The sequence below is a fragment of the Xyrauchen texanus genome, chromosome 21 (genome assembly GCF_025860055.1).
Source record: "Xyrauchen texanus isolate HMW12.3.18 chromosome 21, RBS_HiC_50CHRs, whole genome shotgun sequence".
Lineage (NCBI taxonomy): Eukaryota > Metazoa > Chordata > Actinopteri > Cypriniformes > Catostomidae > Xyrauchen > Xyrauchen texanus.
Window position 1 is genome coordinate 21,308,347 of NC_068296.1, and position 23,148 is coordinate 21,331,494.

The following is a 23,148-nucleotide window of genomic DNA, read 5'->3' on the forward strand; positions in this document are numbered from 1 at the left end:
GCTTTCTTCCACCTCAGAAATATTGCTAATTTACAACACATGCTCTCTGTTGCTGATACAAAAAAACTAATTAATGCGATCATGACCTCAAGACTAGATTATGTTAAATGTTATATTAATGTAAAAATTCTATTAACTACATACAAAGCTTTGAATGGCCTAGCTCCACAGTACTTAAGTGACATTCTACCATACTATATATTCCATCACGTTCATAAAGATCACTAAATTCTGCCCTGTTAATAGGTCCATGAATATCAAAATCCACAAAAGGTGGTAGATCCTTTTTGTATTTGGCTCCAAAATTTAGAATAGTCTCCCTAACACTGTTCGGGATGCAGACACACTCACTCATTTTAAGTCTTGACTCAACTATTTAGCCAGGCATACACCTAATTTATCCTTCAACTCAAAATTGGGCTGCTTTAGTTAGGTCTGCCGGAACCAGAAACATTTTTCATAATCTATAGCTCTGCAATAAATGTAATGAGATCTATGCTAATATTATTCTATTTGTTTCCATGTCTCAACTTCAGAATTCATATCCTGAGGTTACCAGAGCCTGCCAGATTAAGCTCTGTTCCTGCTTGGTGTCTATGTGTTGCTGAGAGTTGATGACAAACTACAGCCGGTGCTAGCCAGACATCACTTCAGTCATTTACGATGGACTTCAGAGGATGAACTGATGCTGACTCCAACTGTAAGATACTTCATATTCCACTGCGTGAACCTTGGACCTGAAGCTGCTGGTTGAATCGCGATGCACGTCACATATCACTTCCTGCATCGCCTTGGTTTATTGAAGGACTACACACTTGACATGGAATGCATAGACTATCAGTTAATTGCAAACAAAATCAGCCAACTAAATAAGGACAATTGCATCTATGTGAAGTTCTGCAATTAATCCAGGATGGACTTCAAAGACATTAGTCATTAATCTTACAGTTCATACAAAATGTTTGTTTAAACACTGGCCATTAACACTTACTTAGATTACACATTTTAAACGATGACTTGTACTGCACACAGATAACTAATATTGGCATTATATTCATGCTGTTTATCCAGAGGGGAACTGGCCCCCACAGCGAGCCTGGTTTCTCCCAAGGTTATTTTTGTGTTCCTTGCCACAGTCGCCTACGGCTTGCTCACTGGGGTTCTAAATACAATTATTATTTAACTATTTAATTATTTATTTTTATACACAATTTACAATTACACAATGATGACTCATAGACATTATAGATATTACAGTTTTATCTTCTGTTAATGTCTAATCTTCTGTAAAGCTGCTTTGAAACTATGTGTGTTGTGAAAAGCACTATACAAATAAAAATTACTTGGAAAAAAAAATGACTGTGTTTAACAGTGTGCTGTTTTGCAATAAATCAATTACATTTTTAAAATGGCATATCGGATGTAACTAGAGACTCTACTGTTTTTACTCAAACAGGTTTTGATGTCAAAATGTAATGAGGTTTCTTACCAGATGTAGTTATATTTTCTCCCAAAGACAAAATCAGCTGGAATCAGTGCCATGTTGTTTTGTCACACTATGTCCATTGAAAGTTTAACCCTTTAAAGACAGCCTAAAGTCTCCTGAACTGAGATCAGTCGGTTTAAATTAAATTAAATTATGCATTGCCTAAAGCGAAGCCAAAATGTAATGTGCATGCATGTGGACACAATGTTTCAGGAGATTAAGCCATTTGTTGATGCATTTTACCAAAGAGTTTAAACTGTGTGCTTTAAAAACATTACTTGTTTGACCATCCCAACCTGACAAAGCAACATAAGCTCAACCAATTGTCATGAGTTTAGGGTGGGACCATCTATTTTTGACCAATGGAAACCTTTTTCAGGAAATCTTTCTGAAAACAATTATCATTTATGCAATTTCCTTTGGTGACTCTATTGGAACATAAACCTTTAAGAAATAAGTTTATTTTGAGGATCTATCTTCCTGGCCTTTAAGCAATACAAAGAAATTTCCCATGCAACAAGAATAAGGTAGGACAGATGTATTGCTATCATGTTGTTCAGCTGGTTTGCAGTGCGTCAATGATCTGAGCTATGGTGTTCTAGCAGATAGAGCTCACTGCTGAATCTAGTGAACATTAAGGAGAAAAGGTCTATATTAACAAGCACAGAGCTTGTCTGCCACCACCTTCTGAGCTCCATTTTCTTCCAATTAGTCCTCCTCACCTGGAGGACAACCTGTGCAGTGAAAGCCAACTTATATAGTGGGTTATGACACTGAGTAAAACTAACGTGATTTTCCATCCTCATTAAAAAAGATTTATATTATGCTCACTTTCCTTATATAGACAGTTTTCTTATTAATGCCTTCTGCTCCAAAAATTCAATAGCACAATGTTCCTGTCTCAATTTACAGTGCATATCTCTGTATAAGGTCTAGTCTATTTTCCCAATTTTCATGAGGGAAATTAACAACTGGTGAATGCACTTGTTCTCAGCCCCCGCATTCTCCCTCAATTCAGAGCTATGGGAGTGAAGGTGTGAATGGAAAACTGGAGAGGTTAACCAATCACTCGGAAACGAGACTTTGCTGGTATGAGCTAATTATAAGCGTTTGTTTGTGTTTTTGCAGGCGGTTTCACGGTAAGACCTTTTTTAGAGTTAGCTTGGGGAATAGAGGCTCTCCTCATCTTTCGCACGCTATGCTGTCACCGCTAGGCTTATTAGCCTGTCGCCCTCAACAATGCTGTGCTAGAGAGGGCCACAGTTACCATAGAAAAAGTTGCCATAGTGCTGCAATGAAACTTTTCAGCATTGCATACTCTGCCTCTGATTTAGAAACAAAGTAACAGTTCAGAGACAGCCAGCACTCATTCTATCACTTCTTTCATTTTGCAAAGATGTGTTTACTGCCTGTGAATTATGCGGGCCACTGAAACTTTATCACAGAGGAAAGAGAATATTGTAATTTTTGTCTTGGCAGAGCTCCTAGGAAGATTCTTTAATTCTCCTTTTAAAAAATTAAATAAAAAAAGTGCTATATTACATATACAGTATATGTAATATAAAATACATATATATATTACTTTTATATTTAATATATGCTATATTGCATTGCTATATTACAAGCTTTTACAGTGTGTCTTTTACGACATATTATTTTCTCTTGCACAAAGCCTTTAGGAATATTCTAAATAGGCTTCTCTCTCTCTCTCTCTCTCTCTCTCACACACACACACACACAAGCCCCGACATTTAATCATAGAAAACATTCCCTGTCTTAGATCAGTTAGGATCACTACATTATTTTAAGAATGTGAAATATCAGGATAATAGTAGAGAGAATTATTTCTTTCAGATTTTATTTCTTTCATCACATTCCCATTGGGTAAGAAGCTTACATACACTTTGTTAGTATTTGGTAGCATTGCCTTTAAATTGTTTAACTTGGGTCAAACTTTTTGGGTAGCCTTCCACAAGCTTCTCACAATAAGTTGCTGGAATTTTGGCCCATTCCTCCAGACAGAACTGGTGTCAGGTTTGTAGGCCTCCTTGCTCGCACATGCTTTTTCAGTTCTGTCCACAAATTTTCTATCAGATTGAGGTCAGGGTTTTGTGATGGCCATTCCAATACATTGATTTGGTTGTCCTTAAGCCATTTTGGCACAATTTTTGAGGTATGCTTGGGGTCAATGTCCATTCGGATGACCGACCGACCTTTAACTTCCTGGCTGATATCTTGAGCTTTTGCTTCAATAAATCCACATAATTTTCCTTCCTTATGATGCCATCTATTTTGTTGTAACGTTTGGTGCCCAAGGAGTCAAGAGGAGACGCAAGAGTAGGAACTTTAAATCCTTTAATCATATAAACAGGAGTGGAACATATGCTGGAGTGGAACATACAAGAGGTGGCCACAGGGCAAGGACTGGGTCTGGAGGCCTAGGAGGCGGCCACAGGACAGAGACTGGGTCAGGTGGCCTAGGAGGCAGACACAGGACAGGGACTGGGTCTGGTGGCCTGGGTAAGGTGGACGGAACTGCAGGAGGAGTCGTCGCTGGTGGCGGAGAAGCTGGCAGAATAATCTCTGGGGCGGAGCCGCTGGCAGAATAGTCTCTGGGGGCGGAGCCGCTGGCAGAATAGTCTCTGGGGGCGGAGCTGAGGGAGGCGTAGCCGAGGGAGGCGGAGCCGGGAAAAACTCTGGGACGGAGCCGAGGGAGACGGATTGAGAGGCTCGAGGAACGTAGCTGTGGAAAATGCAGCTGTGAGAGGCTCGGGGCTGAAAGCCTTGGAAGAGAGCACTGGCAGAGACTGGGGGATGACCTCTGTGGTCGTGAGGTCTGGCAGAGACTGGGGAGAATGTGCCCTCTTCCTTGTCTTTCTCCTTCGGCCAGCAGGGAGCGTGGTTACGGGGACGGTTGAGGCTACAGGCGCTGGCTCTGGGACGATCGAGGCTACAGGTACTGGCTCGCTGACCGTGGCAGGCATGGGCTCTAGCTCGCTGACCATGGTCGCTATCACTGGCTGTGGCAGGAAAGTTCCAGAAATAAAGCTGTTGGCTCCATGCTCAAGTGGGTATGGATAAGTGGATCCATATTCTTTGTGGTTTTGGGTCAGTCCTTCTGTAACGTTTGGTGCCCAAGGAGTCAAGAGGAGACGCAGGAGTAGGAACTTTAAATCTTTTAATCATATAAACAGGAGTGGAACATACGCTGGAATGGAGACAAACACTAAATCCTAATATCAAAAATTAACGTTCAAACATTACCGTTCACGGACATACATCTACTAAACTTGGAAACACTTGGAAACTTAATAAGGGAATGGCATACAGGTGGGGATAACAAGTGATTAGGGCAGTGGAAACTGGAAAATGTAGTGCAGGAGAAAGCTTCAAAATAAGAGTCCTTGAACACTGTGGAGACAAACTGTGACATTTGTGAAGTGCACCAGTCCCTCCTGTAGCAAAGCACCCCCAAAACGTTATGCTGCCACCCCTATGCTTCACGGTTGGGATGGTGTTCTTCGGCTTGCAAGCCTCACCCTTTTTCCTCCAAACATAACGATGGTCATTATGGCCAAACGGTTTAAAAAAATTCCATTAGATCAGAGAACAATTTGCCAAAAATTAAGATCTTTGTCCCCATGTGCAAACTGTAGTCTGGCTTTTTTATGGCGGTTTTGGAGCAGTGGCTTCTTACTTGCTGAGTAGCCTTTTAGGTTATGTTGATATCAATCATGTTTTACTGTGGATTTAGAGACTTGTCTACCTGTTTCCTCAAGCATTTTCACAAAGTCCTTTGCTGTTGTTCTGGGATTTATTTGCACTTTTCACACCAAAATACGTTAATCTCTAGGAGACAGAATGTGTCTGCTTCCTGAGCGGTATGATGGCTGCATGTACCCATGGTGTTTATGCTTGTGTACTATTGTTTGTACAGATGAACATGGTACCTTCAGGCTTTTGGAAATTGCTCCCAAGGATGAGCTTGACTTGTAGAGGTCCACAATTGTTTTTCTGAGGTCTTGACAGATTTCTTTAGATTTTCCCATGATGTCAAGCAAAGAGGCACTGAGTTTGAAGGTAGGCCTTAAAATACATTCACAGGTACACCTTCAATCAGAAGCTAATTGACTAATTGTCTAAAGGCTTGACATAATTTTCTGGAATTTTCCAAGCTGCTTAAAGGCACAGTTAACTTAGTGTATGTAAATGTCTGACCCACTGGAATTGTGATATTGTCAATTAAAAGACAGTCTTGTAAACAATTGTTGAAAAAATTACTTCTGTCATGCACAAAGTAGATTTCCTAAATGACTTGCCAAAACTATAGTTTGCTAATATGAAATCTATTGAGTGGTTAAAAAAATTTATGTAATCTTCTGACTTCAACTGTGTATGTATGCTATCTAAGGTGATCAGCAGTTACAGAAATACTCAAACCAGCCTGTGGCAGGGCGGAGGGCGGGGCCGGGTCGTGATCATACACACCCTGTCCCTTATCCAGCTAATCAAGCCTCGGAGAGGGATAAAGGCCGACTGCGGAGGCTTGTGCGGGAGAGAGAGATAGTTTACGGACATGTCCGTCATGTGTGTTTGTGTCTTCTGTTTTAAGTTTATAATTAAACTATTATTTATATTGTCAAGCCTGTTTTCGCCTCCTGCTTTCCATTGACTGCTTTACACTGGTGCCAAAACCCGGGAAGGAGGAGGGATACGCTGTAGTAGAGTTCTCGCCACTACCATCCACCCCAATGGAGCAGCCATGGCAATCTGCTGGGGGACAAGGAGCCCGCCTGGAAGCGGATGATGGCTGCCGACAGCGAGGGGAGAAGGGGCTCCTAACCGACCGCCTGGAGCAGTCAGGGCCGCTGCCAGGGGCGGAGGAGTCACCTACCAGCCGCTGAAATGCGGCGGGGTCTGAGACCGCCGACCGCGAGCGGGGAGGGGCTCGCTGCCAACCGCCTGGTGCGGGAGAACTGCTGCCAGGGGCGGGGGAGACCCCTTCTGTTCCCCAAGAATGCCGGGGATGTTCCATCCGCCAGGGGCTGGAGGTCTGCCTCCGATCCACCCGGAGAGGCGCGGCTGTCATCCATTGCGGCTGTCTCTCTCTCTCACTGCCACTCCGCGTTGGCCTTTTCCCTCTCGTTTAAATTTTACAGAGTTTTTTGGGGGGGTACTACACTGTTACAGGAAGTAACCCCCTATTTAATTATTTCTGTTTCCCTCCCTCGTCCAGGTAGACTGGGATGACCTGCCGGCAGACGGGGCAAAAGGGCACACCCCTCCCCAGGGAAAGGGGGGGGTGTACGTCATGCCGGGGGCTCCCCTGCCTGAGAGAACAAGGGAGGAATGTGGCAGGGCGGAGGGCGGGGCGGGCGTGATCATACACATACCTTATCCGTCTAATCAAGCCTCGGAGAGGGATAAAGGCCGACTGCGGAGGATTGTGCGGGAGAGAGAGATAGTTTACGGACATGTCCATCGTGTGTTTGTGTCTTCTGTTTTAAGTTTATAATTAAACTATTATTTATATTGTCAAGCCGGTTCTCGCCTCCTCCTTTCCATTGACTGCTTTACACAGCCCATCTGGCATCAACAATCATGCCATGTCAATCATGTTTTCCCCCATTCTGATGGTTGATGTGAACATTAACTTAAGCTCCTGACCCATATCTGCATGAGTTTATTCACTGAACTGCTGCCACACGATTTGCTGATTAGATAATCGCATGGATTATTGTTGGTGCCAGATGGGCTGGTTTGAGTATTTCTGTAACTGCTGATCTCCTGGTATTTTCACACACAACAGTCTCTAGAATTTACTCATAATGGTGCCAAAAACATCCAGTTAGTGGCTGTTCTGTGGACGGAAATGCCTTGTTGATGAGAGAGTTAAACTGAGAATGGCCTGACTGGTTCGAAGGACTGGTTCTGACTAGTCTACGGTAACTCAGATAACCGCTCTGTACAATTGTGGTGAGAAGAATAGCATCTCAGAATGTTATTCTGAGATACAGGTTGGTGCAGTTTTGGCGGCACATGCGGGACCTACAAAATATAAGGCAGGTGGTTTTAATGTTGTAGCTGATCGTGTATATGTATACACTCAGGTACAGAAATACTCGAACCAGCCTGTCTGACACCAACAATCATGTAACAGTCTAAATCACTGAGATCAAATTTTTCCCCATTCTGATGGTTGATGATTTTATATAATGCACTGCTGCAACACTATTGGCTGATTAGATAATTGCATGAATAAGTAGGTGTACAGGTGTTCCTAATAAATTGCTTCGTAAGTTTATATACTAAATATCATATAATATCATATTTTTTATTGACTTTTTAAAATAAACCTTGAGAAATATTGGAGTTCTATACAGGTCTCTCTTGAGAACCTCACTTACCTCTTATCTTTGAGAAAAGGCCAATGAGAATTGGCAAACAGAATTTGCATGCCCCTCCCCCGGACATATGGTATAAAAGGAGGGAAGCGTTCTGTTCAGACAGATTTTTTCTTTGGAGCCAAGTGGTTGTGTTTCAGCGAACTGAGTAAACCCACTGCTGTTCCACTTACCTCTACAGAGCATACGCTGTTGGAGATATGGCACATATTCAGCGGCTTTTCTCTTCTTCTGCACGCCAGTGCAGACTACGCCCCTAGGCACTTCAACAGCCCTTTTAAAGAGTATATATATCTGAAAGAGTATATTTCTCTAAAAGAGTACACATTGACATTGAACGTCTTTTTAAAGTCCTGCCCGTTTCCGAGATGAGGCCGGCCTGCCTTACGGCCAGTCTGATGTCTCTTTCGGAGCCCCCGAGCTAGATGAGAATTTCGGTGCTGCACTCGGACAGGCGATGGCCACCCTCGTGGTCCAGGAATGCCACCTGTGGCTGAATCTGGTTGAGATGCGGGACTTCGACTAGGCTTGCTTTCTCAATGCCCCCATCTCCCAGATCGGCCTATTCGGCAACACCATTGAGGATGCATTTCCCACAGTGAGCCTACTTGCACAAGTCCTGTGCAAGGTCAGGGAGTACGTGGAACAAATCACTCTTGTGACCTCTGGAACCTCCACGTCTGGCCCTTGGACGGGATGTGGAAGATCTAAGCGGTCTACCACCATCTGTCGTAGACATGATCACTCAAACCAGAGCTCCCTCTACCAGGCAGCTTTATGCCCTAAAGTTGCGCTTATTCGCAAATTGGTGTTCTTCCCGATCTGAAAACCCACAGAGGTGCGCAGAATCCCAATACTTGGTAACCCTCTGTGATGTATTTTCCACGTTACGGTCCCCCTGTTGGCAGATCCGTGTCTCCCTTGGCCCCCGGCCGCTGTGTTTATAGAGCTCCTCCCTGTCGTGGCAGGACCTACCACTGCACAAATTCCATATGTGGCTGGTAAGCACATGTGACATATTTTCCACATGTTAACCTACCCTGTTGGGCAGGATGTGGTCTCCGCTGGGTCTTTTCCCCCTGAAAGAATAGGATAGGAAAAGAACACCTTCTCTGATGCGTGTTATAGCATTAGATGGCCCCAGCCGCAGTCTGATGCACCTGCTATTCTTGCACGCAGCAGCTTGCTTTCACCTGCATCAGCAGTCCACGTAACACGGTTCAGTGTTGTGCCGTTTTTAGATTGGGACCCCTAGTGTCACTACATCGACACAACGTCGAGTGAGTGACAGAAGGGGAACGTCTTGCTTACTGTCGTAACCTCCGTTCCCTGATGGAGGGAACAAGACGTGGTGTCCATCTTGCAATTTCTGTTCGGCAAATCTCATTTGCCTTTTCTCAAAGATAAGAGGTAACCGAGGCTCTCAGAGAGACCCCAAGTATCACTACATCAACACAACATCTCGTTCCCTCCATCAGGGAACGGAGGTTACGACAGTAACCAAGATGTTTTGTAGTTATTATCTTGTCAGGTTACTAAATCTTCATGTAGTTATAACTTCTTTCAGTTTCATTTATCTTAATTTTTATTGGTGTGATGATTCAGTATCCCAGACACAAATATGTCCATGTTAAATAATCATAATTCTGAACATTAATTTGTTCAATCTCTTACTTCTTGAACAGCTGGACACGAGCATGCTTTAGGAGTAGCAGAAATTGTGAACATTAACTTTGGCAACGTGCCGTGCTTTCTTACTCCAGTAAAACTTACTTGCATGCAGCACTGTGTTTGTGGCTGTAAATCTTCAGGAACTGACAAATAAAAATGTTTTCCATTTATTTTGATTTGCTCCCCATGGGATATCTGCAAGAGGCACGTGTAACAGACCTCAGCAGCAATTTTGTCTGCTCAGCACTGGTCTGGCTAAGGCTTGCATATTCCACCTCTTGAATAGGAGATGGGCACGTATGTAGCCTAAACCTTGCCTCATGCTCCAGAGGGCATCTGGATTCATCATCTTTAAGTATGTAATGTGTTTGGTGTTTGAAATCTGTCAACAATTCACAATATTCACATTCACAGTATAACACAGATAGATAGATAGATAGATAGATAGATAGATAGATAGATAGATAGATAGATAGATAGATAGAAAGAAAGAAAGAAAGAAAGAAAGAAAGAAAGAAAGAAAGAAAGAAAGAAAGAAAGAAAGAAAGCACTGTCCTTCAATCTAATTAAGTCACTCCTGGGACATACATGTATAAGGATTATGCAACTGTTTTGCTCTAAGCACTCCATGCTTCTTAAAACACCACATTATTTATTATGATGGTTTTTTTTTCAAGGTTTCATAACATGCTTCTTTAAAAGATGTTGTAAAATAGTTTGATTATACACCAATCAGCCACAACATTAAAACCACCTGCATAATATTGTGTAGGTCTCCCTTGTGCCATCAAAACAGTGCCAACCCACATCTCAGAATAGCATAGTCCAAGTACCTGTAATATATGTTTATTTCTACAACGTGACTGAACTATTCTCACTGTGTGTATTTGAGAAACTTGCAAGTCTGTTTTAGTGATGCTTGTATCACAGAAATTACACACTTCAGCTGTAACTCATCTTTATTTTTTCTGAGCACAATGTTACATCTATGATATCCTCTTATGTCCTTTTTGGTATATTCAGCAGTCGATTTGTCTTCTTTTCTATCTCGTAGTCCTTTTTCAGTTACTCTTTTATTTTTTATTCCCCCTCTGCCTTTCCCACTCACGCAAGTGCCCTGTTTTATATTATTTATTTATTTATTAAAGAACCTCATAGACTCCCCATGGATCTCTGGCACCAAAGATTAAAAATTAATGTTGTGGTTCAAACAAGCCCTGTGTCTGCCGCCTGGGTCAGAATGGCTGGCTGTGCCGAATGGTCCAGGCCAGATCACATTGTGTGTGGGTGGACAGCACTCGGATATATCAGAGCTTGGATTACACAACATCAGTAATAACATTACTAATGCAGGCAGTGCTACAGTCTACTCTTAAGCGCTCTGGAGTGTCAGCCAGAGGTAACAATTGAGATACACGTAATTGAGTACAGTAAGTTTTGATCCAATGAAGATTTTTGAAAATATCTGCTTTTTAAATTATTTATTTTTCCTCCCAGGTTGCTCAGTTTGTTTTTTTGTTGTTGTTGTTTTTTCACCCAAAAAGACATAATTTTTGAGTCATCATTTAATACCTCTCATGTTGGGCAGAGTGTTGAGTCACCATTCACTTTCATTGCATCTTTCCATACACTGAAAGTTAATGGTGACTGAGGCTTACATTCTGCCTAATATAATATGCCCTTTTGTGTTCCACTAAAGAAAGAAACTCCCACAGGTTTCGATGACAATATTTCCGTAAATTGATTATAATATGCAGTTGATGCTCACTTGCCTTTCTGTGTATTCTGGGAATTTCTAGGGAATTAACATTTAAGTTCACTGAAATGATTTTGACTCCCTGGGCAGTGTTCTACCATTTTAGTGACCAGATTGAGACACAACCTGAATATCCCTGTGACAGTAATCATCAAAGTGCATCAATCTTTCTAATTTCTTAAGTCATATCCATATCCCTGCCTTAACTTTTCTGGTAGAATTCTTTGTCTTCTTCACAACTCATGAACTACTTGGTTTTCTGTCCTTCTCCAGATCATTAAATGTTGATGGGGATGAGTGAAACCAATAATCCTTAGACCTCACTACAAAAACATCACTGAATATCGATAAGTTTGCAGCAGTGAGGGAATGAAGCTAGCAGGGAGTGTGAGAGAAAGAGAGAGAGAGAGAAATAGAGAGAGCGATAGAGAGAGAGAGAGAGAAAACTCTCTCCTATCAAATATTAATTATGCATTTCCTCAAGGGACTCAGGAGAGTGCTGGTGATTTGCTGTCTGACCCAATTAAGAACTTCCTGCATATCTCACTTAGGTTCACAGTGACTTCCATCTGTAGTTTTAATGTCAATAGGTAAAGGTTATGGAGAAAGCAGAAGCAATGGAACAGGAGGGCTTGTCTGGGGTCTCTTGGTGAGAACTAGTATGTCCCATGAGAAGCAGGCTTTGGTACACTTAAAGGGATAGTTCTCCCAAAAAGGAAAATTCTGTCATCATTTACTCAACACTCATGTTGTTCCAAACCAGTGTGGCTTACTTTTTCTCTGTGGTACACAAAAGGAGATGATAGGCAGAATTTACTTTCATTTCTTCAATATCACATATGTGTTTCTCCCATATCTTCAAGGTAAGGGATGTGAGACCTTGTGTTCTGTTCTAACAATAAAGCTTTGTTAGAATCTTCTATTTATAACTAAAAACTTATTAATAACCAAGGAGCCCACAAATTCAAACTTTTGTGTTATGGTGACAGTTCTTCATTGGGTCTGAAAAGAAAAGCATTCAATGTCACCCTGCTAGTCTGTTAAAGGAAAATCTTGCCTGGGAAATCGGTGTGCTCTCAGTAGAAATATAATTTTTTGTTTGAGCTTTTGGAAATAAATGAACCATAACAGACTGAAAGAATTTGCACACTGCAATGAAAAAAAATTTTTACTCTAATTTAATGGGCTAAGTTGCATCTTTAAAGTTATTGTTATGTGCTTTGATCTCATTTACCTTTTTTTTATTACTGAATTTTACAGCTTTAGAAAGACCTGAAACATTTCTCTAATTGTTTCCCAAATGACAGAAATGTAATTGCATATTTACAATTGAACATATATTCTTTAAACTGATTTGTTGGCCTTTATACTTTTTATACTGTATGTGTCTAATCTCAGCTTCATCTCTTTTGAGCCTTTCAAAATGCACAAACTTGTGAGTGATATTGTGTCTCTGTTTGTTCTAGTGCTCGTCCCCAGTCCATGTTCTGCTTCAGTCACAAGAAGATGTGGCTCCATCTATAAAGGGTTTGCCCAGTGTCTGCTCACCCTGGGAGACAGTCTCTCTGTCAGTGCCCAAAAAGATGAAGATATGCAGGAGATTGACTCTGTTTGCAAGTAAGGACAAAATCCTACACAAACACACATAGGTCTTCATGAGAACACTAATGAGAAGGACAGGTAAAGATTACTTCTCTATAGTGGCCCCAAAAAGTATTTTAACACTCAAGTAACTTAAAAATGTATGATTTGTTATTGCATTAGATAATAAAATATTGAACCAGGTGGCCTTATATGATATATATATATATATATATATATATATATATATATATATATATATATATATATATATATATATATATATATGGGCAAGGTTATGTGTATATATATATATATATAAAACATACATACACTTTTCAAGCAAAATATTCAACAAAAAAGAGTTTTTTAGATTTAAATGATAAATTAAAATATATACTCTTCACAATTGCAGTAAGACAAAACGTATTTAGGCACCTTTTAGATGTCAAACTTAGTGGAATATGTACATAGTTAATGTTATGAATTACACTGATAAGGACACCTGTGTGAACAGGAGGGTTTACAGTAATAGCAAAAAATGACTGTGAAAGTTGAATTTAGTACTGATAAAATGTCTAATATTTTGTTAACTAGTGCTCTGAAATTCATACATTTTAAGTGTGGCTTTAAGGAATATTCCAGGTTCAATACAATTTAAGCTCAATCGACAGCATCTGTGACATAAAAAATTATTTTGACTTGCCCCTTTTATTTAATAAAAAAAAGCAAAAATCTGGGTTCCAGTGAGGCACTTACAATGGAAGTGAATGGTGGACAATCCATAAACTTTCAAAAGTATAGTTACAAGACGTTAATAATATGCGTGTTAACATGATTTTAGCGTGATAAAATTGTTTTGTAACCTTTTCTGTGTGAAGTTATAGCCAGTTTTACAACTTTGTTGCCATGACAATATAATATCAACAAACCCTAAAATGACTTTAAAAATGACTAATAATAATAATTATTTTATAAAAATAAACAACTTTATAGCTCAAATAATACGTGAGTTTTAACAGAAGAATTAATGTTTGTGCTTTTATAAAATTTTAATCTTCACATTTCTGCCTTTAAATCCTCCAAAAATTGGCCCATTAACTTCAATTGTAAGAGCCTCACTGCAACTTCGATTTTGCTTTTTTAAAGGAAAGGATGGACGAGGCGAAACTATTGTGGTAATTAACATTATGCCACAAATGCTGTCGACTGAGCTTAACTTGAATTGAACCAGGAATATTCCTTTAATTGTCCAGATAGAATTTAGGACCATAGTATATTTACCTTCTGTAAAATACCTCACTCCCACTTCAGCATCATTTGCCATATGCTGTTCATTGCATTGTCACAGAGAGTCTGTGATATAGAGTACCACAGTTCACTGACATGACACCTCATTTATTCTCCATCTTCCTTTGTTTCTTTCATCTCATTCTCTCATTCTCTTTTCTGCTCTTTTCTCTATTTCTTTCTCTGCTCACTCATCTTTCTTCTCCTCCCATATGCTTAAGTCGATTTTCTAATTAAAGTCTATGTCTCTCTTTCTCTGTTTCCTCTTACTCAATTCTGTCTGACACTCTATAGATCATGCATCTATGATATGACTTTATATTATGTCACACCCTGTCACTGCAGTAACTCTTTAAGTATTTATTGTGTAGCAGCATGGTACTTTTAAAGAACAGCCACCTTTATATCCTCCATTCTGTCTCTTCATCTTTAACAGTGACATTATCATTAAAGAAAACTAAATGAAAACATTTTCATTAACTGAAATTTTTTATTTAAAAATGTCAGAAGACAATAATAACATTAGTTGAATTTCTTAACCAAAATTTATTTTCATTTCTCCAAAACGAAATAAAATAAAATAAAACTGACTTAAATTATACATTTTTAAACCTTTACAACTCATCCTCATTAAATAAGCAGTGACATCAGATAGTGACAGCACTAGACAGCCCTGAAAAATTGAATGCCCTTAAACATATTTCAGTCACGACAACTCTCTGAATAAATCTATTCAGAGAGTTATAATGAATGTAACCTGTTGATATGTGTGATCTTGGTGGACTAGACCTGCTTACGTTGCTGCTGCTACTGCAGAGCAAGTAGGAAGACTTGCTGCTGCTAGAACATACATAGACATGCTTTGCTGAGGACATAGACATGCTAGCAATAATAAACTGCTATTTGCACTATGCAATAAATGCTATTTGCGTGTTAAGTGTAAATATCAACAAAAAGCATTTTCTATGCACTGTGTAAATAGTGTTAGATTATATTTGCACCCCTAATTAAATACTAACATACAGTATCACTGCAGCATGTTTATTGTGTTTATTTAGAGTCCCCCAGATTCCCTACACCGAACCCTAAACCTAACCCTAACATTCCCTTACAAAAATTAGCCATGGTTTTGCCACCATAATCATAGTATCACTATGCTATTTTGTAGTAAATGCATAGTAACCAAAAATTAAACATGGTTACTATATTAACACCATATTACTGTAGTAACACCATGGTTAATTGCATTAAAACTATGGCTTCTGCTAAAAAACATGGTTACTACAATTACTATTGTAAAATCATGGTTCATTTTAGCCAGATCGAACCTTTCCAAATCACTGTGAGAAAATCAACCTTTATATACATTTTTATTTATTATTGTGATAGTATTCAAGGAAATATTACAATAAACAAAGTAAAGCAAAAACAATTAAACACAGAATCAACATTTACCACCCACCCATCCACAACCACACCCTGACCCCCAACAAACATCCCTGTGGTCACACAAGAGTATATACACAAAAAAAGCAAACAAACAAAAACATATATATAATAATCATACACATTTAAAACTATACTACTCTCTCCACTGCCCCACCCAGAGAGCCCTACAAAAACTCAAAATAGTTGCCCTATTTCCCAACAAACAAATCCAAGTTACCCCATCTTCCAAATGACACCTCATCAAAAGCTGCCACCCTCCCCATCTCCGTGCACCACTCCCGAAATGGGAGTGCTCCAGCTGATCTCCAACCCCACAAAATAATCTGCCTGGCGATCATCGCACTGGTCAGAACCCAACTCTCTATATGTCTATGCCCCACATCGATGTCCGCCCCATTGCCAAAAACACAGAGTCTGGGGCAAAACGAAACCCGTGTGCCCAATACGTCACACACAAAACTCTGAACCTACAACTAGAATTCCTGGATCTCATCACACCACCAAAAAACATGGGCCTGTCTCCATCCTCTGATTGGCATCGTCAGCAGGTGGGTGTATCTTTAAGACCAAGCCTATACAATATAGAGGGGGTCCAATAAAATCTATGTAAAATCTTGAACTGCACAAGGCGCACCCTTGCATCTCTAGATGCAGACTTGAAATGTTTTAGAATCCTATCCCACACTCTCTCCTCCAATACCAAGTTGAAATCTTTAATTTCATGATAGAAGTTAAAGCCCCATTCCCCAGATTCTGAATTAGCAGGGAGTAATACACTGATGCCTCGTGACCTTTTCCAAAAGCAGTAATCACCTCTCCCAGAGTATCTGCTGCTTTACCGAGTGCAAATGCGAGATAACAGGGTGTAACTTGACTTCTCCAATTAGATTGATAGAAAGGCTTTGCAAATAGGGCCAAATAGGGGCAAGAACTTCCTGTTCAATACAAAACCAGGGCTCTCTCAGGTGGAAGCGACCAATGAACCAAATGTCTGAGACAGAATGCATAATAATAAAACTAAATCTTGGGTAGGCCTTGCCCACCTTTATCAACAGGCCTATGTAATATATTGAAATGTAATCTGGGACACATACCATTCCAAATAAAGGACTTTGCTATGCTATTAGATTACTTGATATAAGAGAAGGGGACATCTATAGGGGAGACTGTAGCAGGTAGTAACATTTTGGAAAACAATACATTTTAAAAACATTAACCTTCCCAATCATAGATAAATGTAATGAAGCCCACCTGCCCACATCGTTCAAAAAACTTTTTATTAGGGGGTCAGAATTAACTCAAACACATTTTCTGGGCATAAAATGCTCAAATACTTAGTGCCCTGTTGGGGCCACAGGAAGGTGCCTGGCTGAAAAGCCACTACTGGGTAGTACGCTGTCAGAGCCAAAGCTTCGAATTTAGACCAATTGACTCTATATCCTGAGAACTTAAAAAAGGAATTAATAATTCTGTGGAGGCAAGGCAAAGATCTTGAAAGGTCAGAGACGAATAATAAAATATCACCTGCGTAAAACAAAAGCTTATGCACCACACCACAACTGGAAAATCATCCTCCTTTCTTATCGCAGCTGCTAATGTTTCCAGGGCAAGACAGAACAGTAATGGGCAAAGAGGGCAACCCTGCCAGGTGCCCCTATCCAGAGTAAAATAATCTGATATTAATCATTTTGTTTGTACAGCCGCTAACAGGTGTCTATAAAGTAACTTAATCCAACCAAAAAAAGTATTTTTGACCCGTACATTTCCAAAATCTTAAAAAGATAATCCTGTATTTCCATATCAAATGCCTTTTCTGCATCAATTGAGATGGCAGCAACTGGAGTCTGATCATTCGCTACTGACCACATGATTTTGATGAAACACCAGAAGAGCTATCAGAAGAGCTGTGGCCCCGAATAAACCCACCTGATCTATATGTTTAAGAGATGTCATAACTTTATTTAATCGGTTAGCCAAAATTTTTGACAATTTTATAACATCTAGCTGGATCAGGGAAATTGAATGGTAACTCTTACACTCGCTTGGATCTTAGTCCTTTTTAAGTAGCAGACTAATCTGGGCTTGTGTCATGGTTGGCGGAAGCTTTCCATTCTTTAATGATTCTGTATAAACTTCTAGTAAATGTGGAGCCAATTCTGTAGCATAAGATCTAAAAAAAGATTGTGTAGGCAAGGCCTTAAATACCTCACCAAACTCCTTCAAGGTTATCTCAGAATCAAGATAATTTTTTTGCTCTTTCATCAGTTTAGGGAGTTCTAATGGTTCCACAAAGTTTCTAATATCTTCATTAGTTGACGAAGACATGGAACTATAGAGATCAAGATAGAATTCTTTAAAAGCATTATTAATATCAATGACTGAGGTAAATATTTCACCACCAGCAGCTTTCACTGAGGGAATGGTAGAACTCAATGTATGACTATTTTTCCCTGAATAGCCAAAACTCCACCTTCCACGTCAAAATAGTATTATATCTGTATTTCAATCGGGTCAATTCGAGGCCATCAAACAACATTCGGCACTTCAGCACTGCCTCTGCAACTTTAATATTCCCTTCCAACTCCACGAGTTTCCGTGCTTTGGATTTTTTGAGGAATGAGGAATACTGTATGATCCGACCCAGAAGAACCGCCTTAAGTGCCTCCCAAGCCACGCCCACAGAGGAAACTGAGGACCAGTTGGTCTCCATATAGACATTGATTTCAGCCTTTAACATTTGTTGGAATTCAGGATTTTGCCAAAGGGAATCCTTAAAGCGCCAACTATATGATTTATTTTTCTCCGTATGTGGCAACACATCTAAACTCACCAGGACGTGATCTGAGACTACAGATGAAATGAGGGACTCAGATATAAACAAAATCTATTCTAGAATAAATCTTATGGGCTGATGAAAAAAATTATAGTCCCTCCCAGATGGGTTCAAAAGTCTCCAAATTTGTGTAAGACCAATATTTTTACACATGCTGTGAAGCGTCACTGTTGCTCTAGGGGGCTTACACACTTTTGCTTCAATGTGATCAAGGAGTCCATCAAAAGATAAGTCTCCCAATATTATACCATGAGGGGTGCTAGCGGCTTGCAGCATCCCTTCAAGATCTATAAAAAAAAACCCTGATCAACTTTTGCCCCTGATTTTTTGCTAAAATAATAATGACTCTTCCTAATTAATCTTTAATAGAGGTATTTGAATTGTAGATGCTTACTTATCAATGTAATGACTCCTCTTACTTGAGCCAGCACTAAAGAAAACATGTCCACCCATATCTTCCCAAATTTATCAGCTTCCTGCGGGGAAAGATGCATTTCTTGAAGAAACACAATATCATATACCTTACGTTTAAGAAAAGAAATAACCTTCCTCTTTTTATGGGGTACCCCAACCCATTCACATTCCACATGGAGAGAGACAGTCCACTCATATTAACATTTTACATTTTGGCATATTAGAAAAAATCTATTGTGTGTCAAAAACTAAATAATAAAGATCACATTCCAACATCAGAGCAACAAACAAACACCCGAACATCCCCCAGAATAAAAAAAACAGAAAAAAAAAACGTGCGCATTAACCCCATGCACGACACCGCCAACCAGCGTCCATCCCTTTAAACTCAATCAGTCCATGTATGCCTACGAGAGCCCTCACGACAACTTTTGCTGTTGGATTGGTGTTTCTATAAACATTTTGTGAGACAGAATTACACAACAGAAAATAATCTATAAAACAAACTCCATCTAATAGGAGGCATAAGCACAAAGAACATTCAGATTAATCTACAAACTGTCCCGAAAGAGTGTTATTCCACAAAACTTCCGCCGCTAGACAGAACCAACACAAAAAGAAACAAGAAGGCGCTCAGCTTCCTCAGACAGTCAAATTAATGTTCAGTGAGTCGTCGAGAGCATCACACAATGACTTACTCATTCCATTTTCTTTATGAAGGACGTCGCATCCTTAGTATCTATTCTCAGTTCGGCCGGGAACATCAGTGCAAAAGCGACCTTCCATTGATGTAAAAGTTTCTTGCGTTCCTTGAATCAATCACGTTCTCTCTTGTTGAATTCTCAAAGTCTGGGATAAAGAAAATGCTGTTCATCCAAGAAAGCCTTCTTTTACTCCTCACCTCGCGTAACATAAGATCTTTATCGGATGATCTCAGAAATTTGGCCAGAATTGATCTAGGCCTGTTTCCATTAGCGGAACTCTGTGAGATCTCTCAATTTCCAGCTTATGGTCTGTTATGTCAAGCACATTCAGGAGGAGCTCATCTAGGAATTTCACCATATCTTGGCCTTCTTTGTTCTCAGGAATTCCCAAAATTCCGATGTTGTTTCACCGGTTACGATTCTCAAGGTCTTCCAACTTTTTGCAAACACACTCCAAGTCCATCTTGGTCGTTAGCTGATTAGCAGCTAATTCCCTCTCTGATGACTCCAGATAATCGTTTCTCAACACCTCCCCCTTGTAACCAACTCAGTAAATTTCGTCTCCATGGCAGTGATCGATCGACGTATTACAGCAAGATCCTCCAAATCAGTAACGACCTTCACCAGCATTGCCAACATGCTCAACAGTTGACGCTGAATCTCTCACACCGCACCGTCCAAACTGAGTCCCTGGTCTGCGGCCCTGTCAGGAGTATCAGCTTGAGCACTTAAGTGTTGTTTAATGTCTCCAGAGCCCGAGGAGTTCGAATTTTTTGACATATTGTTTTCATAGAACAGTTATGGAACAGGGTGTCGAATCTCACCTGTTTATGACACAAAAAGTATATAAAACTTGCAGTGCGCAGAGCTCGCCATTCACACGTCTGACCCTTGCATTGCGCCACACAAATCTTATTATAGGAAATATTAAGATTGAAGATGGATGGGATAAAGTGGGTCAAAAGGCAGATTATAACCTGAGTCATCAGCACAAAAAGCAAATTCACATTGTTGTCACAACCCATGCCACTGCAGCAATACTAGGTGTGCAGTTTGTCTTCAATTTCTGTGTTTCCACCAGACTATGTGAGTGTAAATAGTCACCCCGTGTGGCAGATGCCATTTACACCTAGTGCAAATAGTCATTCTGAAATAAATGTATAAGACATGCTGCATCAAGCATGTAGAACATTTAGAGATACATACAGTCCCTGTGAATCTAGACAGGTGTTGCTGGGGAGGAGGATGGTTTCAGATAGAAAACTCCCATAGCGCTGCAGTGAAACCTGCAAACATCTGGGGAAATTTTTATGTTGAGAGAGCGTACACATGTCAGCAGATTACATGTCTGCAGACATATCAGATGCATCATGCGAGCTGATTGGTTTAACAGATTAAATTGTTTTACACATTACATATTCAAAGGAGCTTGTGCCATAGAGTTTCATGACTGGATAATTTAAATTACATCAGATAACATATTCAGTCTGGCAGCACTAAAATACTAAAACTATACTAAATCCTGAATATTCAGTATTCTGGAAATATAAAACTAAACTGAAAATAGAAATCACTGAAAAAGCTAAAAACTGAAACTCTCAGAGTGAAAACTAACAAATGTAAAATGTAATTATTGAAAGGACAAATTAAAAATAAAATAGAAATAATAAATTAATTCATAACCCATTTCAAATTCAGAAAAGTAATTCACACCACTTACTGAATGAATTATGATCTGGACAACAGCATTATATGGTGCTACATTCAGTATTCAAGGCATACACAGCCAGCCATTGAGCACACCACTATGGTTCTGTTAACACAGCTATTTCAGAGTTATTCCTCAAGGTGCCAATTAAACCTGCCACTGAGCTCACTGATTGCGTGCATACATGCATAAACACAGGTATGCACACTACCACACATATACACATTCACACGCAGGAAGTTTGACTGATCATCCGTCAGGAAACCCTTTGAAACAGTAGCAGTCTCCCACCAGACTGAATGGGTCAAGCTTAGGCCTAGACGGCTCCTCTTTCTGAGATCTCAGAAGAACTGCAGGAAATATAAAATTATTTGTGCTGGATGACATTCATAGTGTTGTTGAAGGACAAATTTCCACTGTGTACTGTACACAGTATTTCACTGTATAATAGGTAACAGACGCTCTGACCTTCAGTGTATGAAAGAAGAGGGGATTTAACATGAAAACCAAAAAAACATTAAAATGACAAAACAAGTTTTTTGCATTATCTTTCATTGTAATTTTTTTGTCTAAAAAACAAGACATTCTCTCCAATGTGTAACTTATTCATCACTGTTTATTTTCTTAAAATTCACAAAAGTGTATTGTTAGCAGTTTTCTGGATGTCTTTGTGTATCGATTGTGGTTGTAAATTATGTCTCCAACCCACATCAGTTTACAGCTCTAGCAGTGTTGCAGCACTTGAGATGGGTTATTTGTTTTGATTTGCGGTGTTATTTCGAGCATCCTCCTGAACTAATCCTGAAATCCTTGCTCACTAAAAATGAACAATACAGTGTAAAAAAGTTGTAGCCAGTGTTGGGTAAGTTACTCAAAAAAAGTAATCCACTAAAAATGTATCAATAACTTTTCTGAAACTGTAATCAGATTACTTCAGCGAAAAAGCTATCATGTTACTAATTGCTTTACTTTATCAAGTTACTCTTTGAAACAGTTTTCACAGAAAGGTTTATTTATTTTTTTGTAATTTAGTGTTTTTTATTTTTGAGAAAGCATACAGAACATTTTGCAATAAAAGAAAGAAAACATATTTGACCACTATTATCCCCATAATCTCCCCCTTCCCTCACCCAACCCACTGCACTACAGGACTTGATACATAAAAAAGATAGATACATAAATAAAATAGGATAAAATAAAATAAATACATAGAAAAACAAATGAAATAGTAATAATAATAACAACAGAAGCAGTAGCTAAATATGTTCAAGATATTAAAAAAAATATATACGGCAATATCTGATTACATCATCAACCCCACCCCCACTGCAAAGGGTGTATAATATTTTTGCTTTATTGATTTTGCTTTAAAAATTTAATTCACTTATTTAAACATGAAAAACTAAAACCAATGATATTTCTAAATTGAAATTGCACTACAAAAATAAAAAATTAAAAAGCTATTAAAATAACAAAGTAATATAAAATAATCGGATATAACCACCTCTCATTTGCCATCACACAAGTATCCATCTACAACAACAGGTGGAAAATTATAAATAACACAAAAAAAATGTAACTATAACAATAATGATAATTAAAATATAAATACATTTATGTTCAAGATGAACATATTTTTGCATGGTTTTATGATTTAATCACACACACATATATATTATTCATAAAGAGAACCTGCAGAGTTGTGTTCAAAATGCATGTTAAGAGCGAACTGCTCCTTGTAAATAAAGCTAACCAAGCTTCGAGCACCACCTGAGATGGTCTTGGGTCATTTGCAGCATTCTCATAGTCAACATCATTCTTGCTAACTGTTTTCAGATGCCTGAAACAAAAA

At 39.3% G+C, this 23,148-nt stretch overlaps 1 protein-coding gene across 1 annotated transcript in view; it reads left to right on the top strand.

Annotated features, from left to right (window-relative positions):
- Positions 1-23,148, top strand: part of nrn1la (neuritin 1-like a) — a 50,282-nt gene that overhangs the window by 23,689 nt on the left and 3,445 nt on the right. Inside the window, exon 2 of the mRNA XM_052152776.1 lies at positions 12,784-12,934. Within this exon, the coding sequence (XP_052008736.1) occupies positions 12,784-12,934 (151 nt within the window). The remainder of the gene's footprint in view (positions 1-12,783; positions 12,935-23,148) is intronic.